Consider the following 16,209-nt stretch of genomic DNA (forward strand, 5'->3'; position numbering starts at 1 on the left):
AGGAAAGTTCCAAGTAAGCCAAGCAGCATTCTTTCTTGATTGAGTGCACGGACCTAATGAAACTCTGAGCCCCACACTTCCCAATAAAGTGTACCGAGTCTGTGCGAATCTTGTTTCTCCTAAATACATGACAACCATTTCTTATTTAGCTTTTAGCAATAGGTAAATTAATAAATAAAATTTTCATGAATGGTTTTGAAAGTGTGAGAATTAATTCTCAACAAATTAGTTTAGTTTTTAATTTGATTTAAAGTAATAATTAATTTTATTCCGTTTAGATTACCTCAATAAATTCAATTCGCATCGCAAGCTTCCCTGTGAAACAAAGGAAATTTTTTTAAACGTCTTGCCTGCCTTGTCTCGAGGGAGCTCAATGAACAAGGCGAAACAATTACCAGACTTGCTACATTTCAATAGGTCTTCGGGACAGCAGTGGCGTGAAATCTACCCCAGCAAAGGTTATCTGATGTTCGGAAATTCGCTTACGATTGTTTCCCAGACGTAAGACAATAAGCTGATGGTATCTGCTGCTACCAAGCCTCGGCCTGCATTCTAAATGAACTCGAGTTAGCTCGAGGCTCTCAGGGAAGAAGGTTTCATTGAATCTTGCACCACGAGTCGTCGCCATGACACCATCAAGCCGTGAAAATCAGCTCAATAAAATTTGTTGATGTTTTATTTGGAGTTATTGATGTTTTTTCCAAGTTATTGATGTTTTTTCCAGGTTATTGATGTTTTTACTTGGAACAAACGACGAGGAATGAAAAATCCGTTTGGAAAATATAATGAATTGAAAATGACGACTTTTTAGAGAGGTAGACATATTTTAAGTATTCAATGAATACTTAAAATATGTCTAATGAATTCAATGAATACTTAAAATATGTCTAATATACTCGACCAAAGTTTGAAGCCCCATTACTGAAAAACTCAATACATTGTGCTCATCAGATCATAAATTGAAGGAGTCTTAATCAAGGTGTCTTTGATGCTTAATCAGTTAAATAGCAAATTATTTCTCATAAATCATTATTGTATTCCATGGATATTCCGAATGAATAATTAGATATATTTTAAAATAATTACATCTATCTACGAAGAAATGAAAATCTATGACATAAATGTTTTATTATTCACACATATTTATTGATAACATATTGAATACACGATAGCTAAAAGCTTAACCAACATAAGCTTTTGCGAAATAAATTAAACGAGCGGCATCGAAAGATCTTGAAGCGGAACAAGAAATAAGGGCAAGGGAGGGGAGACGAGGAGTGAGGGGAGCTGGAGCCGGAGATAACCATCATAAGCCATTAAACGATAAACAGCTTCTCAGACCCTCATTCGAACTTTGGCACCTTGAGCCCTCGCTCGCTACCCCCCTTCCCTCGTATATTGCAGCTCTTCTTCCATTGTTTCGTATGCCTTTAAACGCATGTAGATATAATTTTAAGAATATCATCGAATGCCTACGTTAGACGTTACAGCTTTGTTAAAAAACTAGTTTGCAATCGTTAAATTTTTTACATTTTGCGAGTACACCTTAGAAATCGCACTATACACATGTTTTGTTCAAATATTTTCAGAAAATGTCGAGCAATTCCTCGAATATTTTTTTAAGCATTCAATTTATCAATTGCTAGTGGTGGCTAGGTTCTCTCGGTGGGTGATGTAACGGATTCGAAAAAATTAAAACTGAAAATTATTACTGTTTACTAACATAGAACCAAATAAATGTGTTAAAGACAAGTTTTAAATAATCAAATCTCGACAATTTATGTTGTTCAAAGCATCACTGAAAATACTCCGTACAGTGTTGTTAATTGCAAGATTTACATTACCCGTGCACAACACAATGGAAGTTAAAGTTCAACGTTTGCTGATCGTCATTGTATGACATTTAATCCAAGCCCATTACATTCTTATTTGAGCTCATCTAAGGTCATTTTAATGACTCTCAAACACATGCTCCCTAAAATGGTTTTCCAATTCCCTCCCTCACTTCAAGTTGCCTCTCACTGCTCCCTAAATCAGGCCATCAATAAGGAGGCGGCAGGACTTAGCGGCTGCCGCCCCCTCAACCTCCTTCCGAAATTGATTCTCGCCTTATCTTAAACGCTCGTGAGTGATTTTACTCACTGCTCAGAGGCCTTAAATTGAGGCCGAGCTCTCAAGTCTCACGACCTGATTAACGAGCATCGTGCATCACCGACTGCCATCGCTCTGCCCATCGATGAGCTCGTCTTGGATCAAACTCGCGTCCGAAAGTTCTCAGGTCGCAGAAGTTCTCTAAAATCCATGCTCGGATTTCTTATTTATATATTTTATTTTTATACTTGCTTCTGCTGTATTCTACCTTTTTGTGGAATCCATTTATTAGACAAATCCTATTTTTAAAATGATTTGAAAATATAGATAAAATTTTATCAGATCTCGCCAATTTCCCAACAGGTGTTCTGCCAGCATAATTTTCCTACTCCGCTTCGCAGGTGTTTTTAGTCCAAACTTCCACGGTTAAATACTGTTAAAAATAAGCAAACAAATTCACGTTCAACAGTAATTTATGATTGCTTTTATGGGAAAAACGTTAAATTGACTGACAAAAAAAACGAGCGTTGTAAAACGCTCGTGTTTAATCAATATATAGTTCCTCGATCACACATGATTAACGAATCGTTTCAACCGATAATCAAATCATTTATTTTCAGCGTCATATATATTTTTGTACGGAGGGTACGTGCTAACTACCGGATCTGGTTTTGAGTTTTCGCATCAGACACAGTGATAGCTAATGTATTTGTACCGGACACTGTCAGAGCTATAGTATTTGTACCGGACACTGTCAGAGCTAAGTATTTGGGACACCTTAGGTTTTCTTATCATCGTTCTGACTGCATGGGTCAGTGAGTGTAAATACCGAAGTAATAAATTGCGCAAGAACCATTATTAGATGCAATATAGTTTAACTTTTGTATCCTGCAGGATTGTATACAGACCCCAATTTATAAAAGTAAATTCTCGAGTTTAGGCGTTATAGCAACTGTTGCTAACTAACAACAGTTGCTGAAGCAATCACCGGTCGAAAATTCAAATCACTACGTTGAATTAATTTAGTTTCTTGTTCAATCGCTTGCTTTTCACACGTCAGAACTCTTTTAATCAAACTGACTGCTCATTTTTAAACTCTTCATTAATTATTGCATGAAAAAAAAATTATTATTTCTATAAATGATTATACCTACTTTTTCTGCAAATTTATTGGTCACATGCTTCGCCCTATACGTATAAATATGAATACATTTAACACAAGATTTGAGCTTCAATGTCAATGCAGTTTCCAGAAGTTATTTAACTTCTCCAGATCTGATCCGGAATGGATCAGCTGACAATTAACTGATTACAATTATCCGTGCTAGAATCTCAATTGAGTTGTACTTCAGCCTGAAAACGAAGTAGAACAAGTGACTTCAAAATAGATAGCCTCATTCCTAACACGCTAATTAACAGAAATTGCAGAAAATATTAGAACCAAAATATCATATACATTTGTCGGAATTAAAATTAAATGCTGACAGAAACAAAAATTAACTCATCTTTGTGATTTCTGTAGAGATTTGAAGCCAGTATAAAGCCGCAATATAAGTTATATTTTGCAAAATTCTTTTGGATTTGACATTTTGAACTGACTTCAACCACTTCGAATTTTGAAACTCCAAGTATAATATATCAAAACATCATAAAGAGTTTGACCCCCGCAGGTGTATTGGGGCTGTCGCTCTCAAAACAACATTTCTGCTTGTTTGTTACGTTCTTTTTTGTTTTTCTGTTACTGTTGTTTTTTTTTTCTACAAACTTATTGATTGTATCGATTTTGGGACTTCATGAAAACATTTTCAGCAGCTTGTTAATTTCCAAACTTGTAAATTGACGTATTCGTCCAAAATAGTCTTTCGATATATTTCTCGTCTAAGTTTAACGTTTGAATCTGACTACCGTTATTTTAAATTTTGTAAATTTGAACTATCAAAAGCAATAAGATAAATTATTTGCGCGATTTTGCTTCGACGTGCCGGGATGAGCGTGTTGAACAATGAACAGCTTTTGTGCTTTGGTGCTGCTTTTTCAAAGGCATTTCACTTAACCAACATCAAACTTGTTTGAAGATATTAATACTGTTATGGGGCTTCCTAAGGGTTTGTCCTAAATTTAATGAAAATGGTTTAGTTTTAAAGTTTTTTATTTTTTTAATGTGGGAGCTCATAATTTATGAAGTTTCGTCTAAAAAAAACACGTACGTTGGTAAAAATTATCAAGTAATCAAGCGGGCATAATTATTACATAAATGTCCACTTTACCACCTAATGATCAACAAAAATTCAGCAATGCATATGATATTTTTTATCAATATCGACACACTTTCTGCACACCGATACGCCAAACTGGGTCAGGACGAGCCACACAACGGCAGAAAGTTAATTGCCATCAGCATAAAGTTCATTATCTCTGAGTGAAGCAATAAGCTACTCACGGTCGTCATCATCGACGTCGTCGTCACCATCTTCCTCGTCATCATCCTGATCATCTCTGCTAGTAGACGATGGAGTGTCATCATTGGGTCGCGGCAGCGTGGCACCGAACGCCTGCAGTTGGCACTCGAGATACTTGGTGACGAGGCGTCCTGTCCGCCCCCCGCCCACCAGCCGTCTGATGCGGCGGACGCTGAGGCTACATAAAGCCGAGCCTGCCAGACGTACGTGTGGTAGACGAGATGGAGGTATTTTTTTATATGGAGTGTTAGTTTGTTAGGAGAGAGTGATGAAATGAACAAAAAAAATTAGAAAAAATTTTTGATATGGAAGAAGCAATGCACACATTGTTTGTACAGCACAAGCCTAGGAAGGCATATGAAGGCAGTTTTTATGTGGAATGTAACTTTATTGGGAAAGATTGATGAAATGAACATAGAAAATTAAAAATGCATTCTTGATATGGATGAAGGCATATTTTATATGGAATGTAATTTTGTTAGGAGTGAAGAAATGAACAAATAAAATTAATGACGTGATAATCAAGTGAGGAGAATGTTTTTGGTCAAACTGCACAAATTCTGACGAAATGATGGTATGGAAGTGAATAAATTGAAGCCTAAAGTTGGTCCTCTAGTCAAGATGGAAAAGTGAGAGCATGAATATTTGATTCAGAACGAGAAGAATTATTTGGACAAACAATAAAATAAAACCGTGTCATGATGCCGTTCCACACATCCATCGATCAATTATCAGTGGCATTTGGGCTTAATTAATTAATATGAACTGTACAAAATCATCGTCCGAAACACTCAGACCTAAATAACTGTAATGTACCAACCCCAATCAATACATATACAAGTCAATTTGTTTTGACAAAGTAATTTAACTCTCACTTGCTATTCACTCAAACGTCTTGGAACTTTAGAAATCTTTTTGAACCTTAGAGAGTATACCAATTACCAATACATTAATGAATCGTACTAAACTTTCGTGAAGAATAACCAACCAGTTTCTGGGAGCGCAGAGACTTCGAGGCGCCGGATGCGGAACTCCCGGCGCATCCACTCTGCCCACTGGGCAAGATCGCTGCTGCTCCATAGGCGCGGATCTGCAATATGTTTACGTCTCAGTTCCTCGAGCTTTAAAATATTTCATGATTGATATTTGAAAGTTTCACGAAATCCAATACCATTTTTCACCTAGAGATCTTCTTCCAAAAAATTGATTTTTTATTTCATTGTGACCGAGTCGTGTCCAAGATCATCATCATGAATTTTGATACGTTTTACAAACCCAACAATTATCAATTAGTTAAATTTTGGCCATCAGAAGCTCACTCGTATTCCATGGGCCTGTTTTTCTCGCATGCAAAAAGCAAACATAACATCAAAACGTTAAATTAGAAATTCTGCTTCTTCTCAGAGAATGTTTTTGAAAGCAATGGTTACCAGTAATAGCATAAATCTATTAAACGTTACAAAAATTGTAATATAATTAACAACGAAAAATTTGGATAAATCAAGTACAGGAGGTTTTACAATAATAGTAAAATCCCACCAAATTCAACTGCGATTTTTTAAAATCTTTGACTGTTCTCTCTCATAATATTACATGTACTTACAATTTCGATATGCATAGTGTATACTACTTTACTTTGAAACACAAGTAAATTCTTCTGGCATCCATGTTGAATATTCATTTATATATTACAATAATGATTTTTCCTAGCATCGACATCATTATCCTACTCTTTATTTGAACCAAAGCATCACCTGATAAACACTTTTACTCTGCACCTAAAGTACGCATTAATATCGAGGTCACTAGGACATTTAAACTGATCCTTCAGTTCAAAGGAGGAAAATATGGTAATGAGGCTTAAAATGAATACAGCTTGTAGCAGAAAAATGCATGTCAGGAGTTAAAGGACAGCCGGTCACCTATTTTTTTAGCACATTTTCTCATTTATGGAAAAAAAGGCGGTATTGTGCTCGTCATGTTCGTCCGTCTGTCTGTCCGTCCGTCCGTCTGTCTGTCTGTGACTTCACGTTTTCGTCGATTTTGAGAAAATGCGCTCTCTGTCACTCACTGCAGTGAGTACTGAGTTATATTATTTTGTTTGTGTCTATGGAAGCTTTCCTTTCATGAATATTTTTACCTAAGTTGAAGATTAAATTAAAAATACGTTATAAGTTCAGTAACCGTTCAGAATTGGTAACGTCAGAACTGTCTAGAATAGACGACTGACCTGGAAAAATTCATGAAAACTCGTTCCTCAAATCCAGTCTAGCCTTGTAGCTAATTTATCTAGTTATCCAGCTTAAAGAAAGCGCATGCAACTCCCAATTCTTGTATAAGGGATTTATATCTTCTTCTTCTATCTACATATCTTCTATTAAAGAACGCATATAACGCACAAAAGGAGAAAAATTATAAGTGCGGGAACGGAAATGGAAAGTACTCGTGAAAATCGGTAAGTCAACCGCGCATGCAATTATGACATGTCTATATTTTCCCTACGCCTATTCAAAGAAGTGTTCGGCATCATTCACCCCTCTAAATATCTTGATCGAACCACTACGTTGTTTAGTTGGCTCATGAGATCAAAAATTCCCCCCCAATTTTTCAAATTAGAATCAAATTCCCACGCTCATCTCCCCTAACTGAAGATTATATTTCTTGAGCTGTTAAATTCCGCCTCCTGCCTTTCAGAGACAGCAGATAGCAGCTGAACAAGCACAATGTGTGCCATCCGTCGAGAGTTGGCAACACTTTCGCTTTCATTGAATCCAGTGCGTGGTTTTCAGGGTCAAGGTTAACTGGGCGGTAGTACGCAAGCTGAGCGTGGTGGCCCACATCAGCAAAACATTGCCAGATACTGCCAGATATCCAATGTTTGCAATTTTTACCGGTGCCTGTAGGTATCAGAATTTAAATTATTGTGCGATATACTTGAAATTAAGTTTTTCAATCGTAAAATGCTGCTCATATTTTATATAACTCTCATTTAAGACATTGCCAGGCAATGTCAGTGATCAGTTGTTGGCACTCCATTAAGATTATTAGAGATTACCGGCAACTTGCAAAAGAAACGGATTCTACAGTTGCTAGTTACATTCTAACTAAGTAAGTAACAAAGGTACTCGCTAACTAATTCTTAGCAAAATATTCCTTATCAGAAGGTAACAGTTTGAAGAAAAATCATACAACATTCTGAGAGATTGAATTATTCGAGGTACGGTTGCGTAGCGCTGGCAATCCAGTGACTCAGGCATCAATATTATGACGTCATCGTACGTCATCAGTTCGCCTTTGGGGAAACCTTCTAATCGTATCATGAAATCCCGGAAGGTGCCAACGAGGGTTTTTCCTTGCCGTAAACAAGTGAATCGCTAGGGAACTTCTGGGTAACTCACGATATTTCTTACGTCATTAATACTACAGGAACGCTAAAACAGCCATTGTGCGTTACCATAACCCCCAATCAATACCGTGCCTGCATCACCAATAAGTTAAGACTGGTTACCGCAAGAAATAGGAAGCGTAACTTTATCAAACGGGGAAAATCAATAGTATTATTTATGGAACCAATAATTTCTTTGAATAGACTGCACATCTTCGAAAATAAGCAATGCACGAGTTCTTTCACGTTTGAAATAGGAAACGGAGAAGTCCGTCTTCTTATGCAATCGGAAGCGAATGTGCTTCCTTCCCTTAACGTCCGTTGAACTTCAAGTCAGGAAATTGTAACTTACAGTCTGTAGAAATACTTGCAATAGCCTACTAGCTTACATATCTTGCATCAAATTTAGGCGATTTTTTTTCTATTGAGCTAATAAACGATAATTATGTTGCTGACTGACCATTTCTTAGTTGCCAAATGGATAAATGCAAAAACACATAATTCTAATGTTATTGTTCCTTATATACGGCAACAACTGACAATAGTGAAAGGTAAACGAAACTCAAATATCGGCAAACTTTAATTATTAGACGTTCAAAATTTAGTTCGATTACAAAGTTTGTAAATGCCCAAATAAATTAAAAAACTAGCGTTTTCGCACTCAAAACATTGCCGTTCATAAGCCAGCCAAATTCAACTTTAGGTAAACACATAAATGATAAGAGAAATTTTAAAATTAAATGTTCATCGATTTATTAACGTTTAATTACACCCAGTAATAATGAATATATATCTAGAAATACAAGTCTACTGCTAATGACCTTTAAACAGAGATCTTACACGCGGCATCTTATTTTAAAAATGTTGACTTTCTCACTTGTTGCTTGTGATATGTCATGAATTGGAATCAATGAATAATAGTAAAGTTGCAGTAGCTTAATATAATCTGCACTCTTAGTAAATTTCTCAGCAAGGTTCGCACTGTTTGAGTTTTGGAGCTTTGCCAACCGTTCCTATACCCCGCAAAATTCGCTTGAAAACATTGGTTCTTCACAGCTCGTATATGCACGCATTTTAAGCGTTGTGGCAAACCATGTAACCTTCATCATAGAGACGCACGTTACCTGACGCGGGTAACGTTTTCAAAAGAAATCACGTGCTCTTCGCCTCTGCTTGCGATCACTTTGGCATCAATTTGAAATGTTTATGACACATACGTTCGGAGGCTGTACAGATCCGCATATTAACATTCAGTTAAACAAATAGTTAATTTTTCAACAAATTGAGCCTTAAATTCCAGAACTTTCGAAAATACTCGTATAAGCCCAGCCATCTACCTGAAGCTTAACAAAGTTCTGAATTTTAGGGACGAATGCTGTCCAGAAAATGTGCAATCAAAAACCCAACACCATCAGAAATGCAACACGTGCAATCAACATCGGGGTAAAATAAGTGATACCTAAAGTTTGGAAAAATCTAAGATTTCACATTGCTGGCTGATTTGCGTAATTCGTCTCAGCTTTTATCCATTAAACGAATTTCCGCACCTAGTATGACACGCTTACTCAAGGCTAATTAGCCAAATGGCTATTGTGTTTCAGTAGAGCAAACTTAATTCTACAATGAAATAAACAAAAAATCGATATTTTAAGGAGCCATTACAGTCAAGAAACTAGATTAAGCAAAGGATATACTTAAAGAGTAAGTTTCTATTTATTCAGAAGAAAAACCTCTTCCGCTCATATCATGAATTTTCTTCAAGTTTAATTCACCCAATTGATAACGTGGCAAAATAATTGCCTTATTATTATGCCTTATTATTATGAGAACCTTATTATTATGAGAACAGCATCCCCCAGGCCCTTCATATCACTGTTACCCTTGTTCACTGAAAAATTACCGTTAACGGTATTACCGGCGTTTCAGTGGCCGGTCGGCACGTGAAAAGAAACACCGTGTCGCCGTTTTTATTCTAATTTAACACTAGAAAACCGTAAAACATCTAATAAAAACAGCGAAACAGTTTATTTTCACGGGGCGACAGGCCACTAGAATGCCAGTGGGACCGTTTTTTCGCCGTTTTTCTAACAGTGTAACCAACAACTCCTTTTACAATATCTGGATAGTAATTGAAAATATTGTGTAACTTGAATCTTGAAGCCTTGAATAACGTGGCTCGTGCAAAATAATACTGCCTCATCATTATGAGAATACCATCCCCCAGGCCTTTCAATAACCAACAACTCTTTTTACAATATCCTAATAATTGAAAATATTGTGTAACTTGAATCTTGAAGCCCAAATTCAACTAGATCCTGCTGCAGTTTTCGGCTGCAGCTGCGGCTTCAGGAAACAGGTGGTGTCGGTACAGGTGGCCTCCCTGAAGGTAATATTCTGGTGCAACAACGGAGAAGAACGACAAAGAGCTGCCTTGCAGTAGTAAAATCTTACTACACTTACACCTAGCAGTAGTAAAATCTTACTACACTCACACCTAGCAGTAGTAAAATCTTACTACACTCACACCTAGCAGTAGTAAAATCTTACTAAACTCACACCTAGCAGTAGTAAAATCTTACTACACTCACACCTAGCAGTAGTAAAATCTTACTAAACTCACACCTGGCAGTATAGTAAAATCTTACTACACTCACACCTAATAGTTGTAAAATCTTTCAGTGTTCGACATGAATTATCTTTAAAATTCACCCTTATTGACAAGCTTTGCCAAAAAAGAAGTCTGTATTTCAGTTATTACAGTATGTGTTATGTAATTACAGGATGTCACTCTTTAGAACAAGCGCATTGAGATATGCGATGAAGATCTTGGTCCCCAAATAAAAGTACATTTATGGAAAACAACCAAGAAATATAAAGACAGAAGCAGTTCAGAAAGTAAGAAAAATTATGATAGTTTTGTTTGAAGCAGATCCTTAAATTTCTCAATTAGCAATAGGGGTACTGAAAATTTTGCACGCACTGCCATAAACATCATTAGAGTTTGATCACCGAGATAAATGTCTATAGTTATTGCGAACAATCCGTTATGTAAGCTAAGCCTCGCCAAAGAAAGCCCTCACAATTCTATCCTATTTGATTATAATTAATTTGATCGGTATCCACTAAGTCGGGCAATTAACAAAAATCTTACTATGATAAGATTGTCAGCCTGATGTTTTACAGCGTCAAGTTCGTATCTCCTATTATATAATGAACCCCTTTTACTGTCAAGTTTACCGTACAACATCAACTGACCTAAAAAGGATCGACGCGTCCCTAGCATGCACGTACAATTTACAACCCAGGATTTCCTAGATCGCATTTCCCAGAATTCATCTCCAATGCAATAATTTCGCCCCTAGAAAAACTTGGCGCCGGTGTGAGGAAGAGGCTCCACCTTACGTCGCTTATACGGAACCTCGTGGGAACTAAAAACTAATCGAAGAGTAATAGAACTTTCAATCTTTCGGGTGTAAACTGATATTTACTTACAAAATCAATGCGATTATTTACTTTTCAATAAATAATATTCGAGCTTTTGGTATGAATTTTACTGAAAAAAAGTTTCTACAGCCGGGAGAATTGACACGCCTCGGCCGGCGCCAGGCATCGCTGCTATGGTGCGCAAAACTGGTTGGTGCCTGTCGCTCAAGTCAACAAGGCAGGAACAAATATTAAATATTAATATGGGAATTTAATAAAATATATAGAATTTTACCTTTCGCTCAAGTCAACAAGGCAGGAACAAATATTAAATATTAATATGGGAATTTAATAAAATATATAGAATTTTACCTTTCATATTAGGCTGTACCTTTAGGTTGGTCATTCACCAATCACTCTGCATTGTAAAAAAATGAATTGGATCACAAAATTTCACCGTAAAATAATTGAGGGAGAATTAAGTTTATTGGTCACAGAAACGAGCGAGAAGAAAAGCGCAACACAAATATTCTTTGTCCAATTTGCTATGTGTGAACTTGTGCTACCATGCATAACAATTAAGAAAAAAATTTTGGAAGCTGTATCTCCAACCACGGTATGATCACAAAGGCTACCGATAATCCGTACATGGTAATTTTATATTATGAGATCAGGATAACGCTGCAAATGGACTGGAAAAACGTTAGTTAAAGCTACTAAAAATAGAAGAAAGGTACCTCATAACATCTTCACAATGAAATGTGGTAAAATAACATGTAGAATTTACAGTAGGTATATAGGAACTAACATAACTCATTTAGGAACTAACATAACTTTTTATTCATTAAACACATTAGTCTGCACAGCGATTTAAGGGGTCTTCAGTGCGTATATGCAAGTGTCTGTCTCCACCACGTATACCAGACGTAAAGTTTGGGCGTCTCCACGAGGCAGCAAAACCGAAGTGACTGCGGACCTTGTACGGCCAATCGTTCTTCGGTAATTTCTTATGCAACGGATCCTTTTTTACATCAGAGAAACTCCAGTCCTTTTTAGAAAGACTGTTTCAGCCGCGCTAATCCTTGTAACTTAAGTATACTTTTGCTGATCGTTAGATTTTGATGATTAGATTGCAATAAAATAATTCATTAGCGTAAATCAGGAACAATTACACAAAATCCTGATAAATTTTTAACGATTTGACTAACCGAGTTAATGATTTCACTCAATAATTTCGCTAAAAATAATTTCAACAATTTCACTCGGTGTTCATATATTGACATTTTGCTTTAAGAAGTTACGAGTGTATTTTTAAAATTTAGAGGTAGCAGGTAGTTGCAGGTTCACAGATTTTGCATTATAGCTGCAATCCACCGAACTTAGGGCAGCAACTATAGTGGTACATCGTGCAGTGCGCATGCATGTAAAGCGCATTGGCTATTGTTAAATAAAGCTCATTTCCTGATCCCAGCCCCTACATATACACTGAAAAGAGCTGCAAAAAAATGAAAAATCGTCCATAGCAGTGATGAAGACTTCTATGGCGATTTAATTAGGAGCCTTCGTCGAATAGGAAAGGCGGTGATCCTGCCTATGAAAAAGGGTGGAAGCGCAAGCGTCTGGGATGCTACGCTCCTTTTATGGTCGGGTATTTGACAACTCTACTCCATGATGAATAGTCGTATTATAATAAGACGCATCCTTTAAAACTTCAAAGGAAACGATGAATTTAGAACCTAATGAGAATGTAACGCAATAAATGTTAGAATTCTAGAAGTTGTGATGCATCTGTAGAAATTGTTCAAGTGAGCATTTCTTCTTTGGCAATATTTTTCAAACAAAACAAAATATAAATATTGCCCAAAAAAAAAGGTTTTATATTTTTCGAGATTTCGTTCCTGAAGTGAAAAATGCATAGGGAGAAAATGTTGCATCTCCTAGAAAGTTGCTGGATGCGGTCCAGAATAGTTCAGGCGACTCCTCTTCAATGAGGAAGCTCAACCCTCTTTACCGCCTGTCATAACCGGAGTAATATTGTCACAAGTCTACTTCCAAAAGGATACGTTATAGTGAGCGCAAAATGACTTGCACTGATGGTTGCCGCCACGTACGATAACTTTAAAATGTTCTCTGTTGCGTACAAACGTCCTCAGGTTGCTACAGAAATTTATGTTCCCGGAGAGTTATACAGGGTGCGGCGTGGGAACTTACTCTTTTACGCACCATATTGCGCATGGCGCCACCTTCCTAGGACTAATGGCCGCCACGTGGCGCGCAATTCAAATAAGTAAGTTCCCGCGCCGCACCCTATACGACGGATGAGGGTTAAGAGTTTCATTCGCTCTTCCCACTGCCCTCAGTATCTTATCAGTCTTTATGACTATCAATTCTACTATTACGTTATACGACTTCCTAACCAAAACAAAGTAAGGCATAAAGCAAGTGAAAGAGCGGCTATGAACTAATGTAAAATTCTAATTGGGGATTAAAGATTATAGTTTTTCTTTATATATAATAATATCGAGATTACCATCTTCGTATCAATCAGAAATTTAGGCTTAAATTTTTATGATGTGGATAGGCCGAGTAATATTTATCTAGCATCTGCTCATTATGGAAGAGACCAAATTCTATAAAAGGAATTAGGAGCAAAGGCGTGCGCTCTCAGGAACCTGGGAGGTCGACCCAGGGTGGAGTGGGTGTTGCTTCAAGTTGTCCGCATGTGCTTCACTGCATCGCACCTTGTAAGGACACGCGGAGTTCCCAATCTCATGCTTGATTTTTGGTGCGAAAATCTGCCCAACTATTCGTTGTAGCAGACTCGACAGAGTACAGAAATGGGAGTAAATGCAGGCGAGTTCGCAGCCAGTTCTGCGATAAAAGCTGCCAGTTTTATTCTAATCCTATGCGCGGTTCGTGGTGCGAAAATGAGCCCAACAATTCGTTGTAGCAGACTAGACAGAATACAGAAATGGAAGTTAATTTCTGTGACTCAAAAAAAATTCTATAAAAGGAATTAGGAGCAAAGGCGTGCGCTCTCAGGAACCTGGGAGGTCGAACCAGGGTGGAGTGGGTGTTGCTTCAAGTTGTCCGCATGTGCTTCGCTGCATCGCACCTTGTAAGGACACGCGGAGTTCCCAATCTCATGCTTGATTTTTGGTGCGAAAATCTGCCCCAACATTCGTTGTAGCAGACTCGACAAAAAACAGACATGGAAGGAAATGCAGGCGAGTTCTCTGAAAGTTATCGGCCAGTTTTATTCTAATCTCATGCGTGGTTAGTGGTGCGAATATCTGCCAACTATTCGTAGTAGCAGACTCGACAAAGTACAGACATGGAAGGAAATGCAGGCGAGTTCGCTGCCAGTTCTGTGATAAAAGGTGGACAGTTTTATTCTAATCTCATGCTTGATTTTAAGTGCGAAAATCTGCCCAAAAATTCGTTGTAGCAGACTCGACAAAATACAGAAATGGGAGTAAATGCAGGCGAGTTCGCAGCCAGTTCTGCGATAAAAGCTGCCAGTTTTATTCTAATCCTATGCGTGGTTCGTGGTGCGAAAATGAGCCCAACAATTCGTTGTAGCAGACTAGACAGAATACAGAAATGGAAGTTAATTTCTGTGACTCAAAAATGTACCCAAAATGCTTGTCCTTGTTTTTAGTTTATATGTGAAAGCACTTGATCAAAAAACTGCACAACATTGAAGTATTCTATTTGCATAATAATTAATTTCATTGGGAATTAATATTCGAGCTAAATAGTACCAGTGATTTGATCAAATTCTGGTACATTATCGTTTTCATATCATTTCAAAATAAAATAACCTTTCTAAATCCACGCACAAAGTTTAGGAAGACAATTGTCAACTCTCCAATGCCTACCTAAAATATTATAATTTTTAAATTGAAATTGATATGCAGCATTGAGAGGGGGCAAAATATCCTTTTAATTTGCTCGCGCCTTCCAACGAAACGCTGTCACGATCTCGGCATACTAATAATAGTATCTCATAGAAATAAAATATTATGCTATTATTTACTTGAAAAAGCAGCTCTCTTATATCCTTCACTTTATGTTAATTTAGCGGTTGTTGATGAAAACAGGAATGTATAGAAATATTAAAAAAACAGTCAACTCATCAGAAAATACCGTATACGTGTGTTGATGAAATCATTGAAACCCTAATTTTGTAAATTATTGTTCATTTTGTGACTCAAAGTAAACCAACGAACCTAATGAATGATTGCGGGCGTTATTTTGAACTTCTGCTTCACTAATTGCCGGTAATATATTTTTCTCTGGATATCGTACTGCTACTAAGAGTGTTGTGCAGTCAGGGATATAAAGGAGAAAAAAATAAAGGTAAACTTTTCTGAGTGACGATACATGAGTGGGCGCAGCCTGCAGCAATATTGATGTTGCTCTCTCTAATACTCAGACCTGCCCACGGCATGCATAGGTGCAATGGTCGCCAAATATAGCTTCTTGTATCATGTGTTAATATTAGCTACTGAAACCCCACTGCCCCCGTATCTGGGGTTATTCCGAGCGATGACCCCAACAATATATGAGCAAAGCCGAAGTATCTTCGAGGGGGTTTAAATAAATAATTTCAATAACCATTTACTTTCCACCATGAGGAAACTTTTGAACTTGAGATTCAAGTCAAGCATAGGATATAAAAAATAAAGTAACATTAATTTTCGGAATATAAATACAGAGCAATTACGAATGAAATGTGTCGCATGGTATTTGTGTATTTGTTAAGAGTTACTAAGCTTGAGCGTTAATTCGTCCCCTGGATTAGATACTTACATTAAATCACACAATATTAAGCACAAGCAGTGCATC

At 37.1% G+C, this 16,209-nt stretch overlaps 1 protein-coding gene across 1 annotated transcript in view; it reads right to left on the reverse strand.

Moving 5' to 3' along the window:
• Positions 1-16,209, reverse strand: part of LOC108671425 (DNA-binding protein D-ETS-6-like) — a 56,800-nt gene that overhangs the window by 7,844 nt on the left and 32,747 nt on the right. The window contains exons 2-3 of the mRNA XM_047880544.1: positions 5,539-5,640; positions 4,532-4,744 (exon numbers count right to left, since the gene is read on the reverse strand). Coding sequence (XP_047736500.1) covers positions 4,532-4,744; positions 5,539-5,640 — 315 coding nt within the window. The remainder of the gene's footprint in view (positions 1-4,531; positions 4,745-5,538; positions 5,641-16,209) is intronic.

This window comes from Hyalella azteca, unplaced genomic scaffold, assembly GCF_000764305.2.
Source record: "Hyalella azteca isolate HAZT.00-mixed unplaced genomic scaffold, Hazt_2.0.2 contig5545, whole genome shotgun sequence".
Lineage (NCBI taxonomy): Eukaryota > Metazoa > Arthropoda > Malacostraca > Amphipoda > Hyalellidae > Hyalella > Hyalella azteca.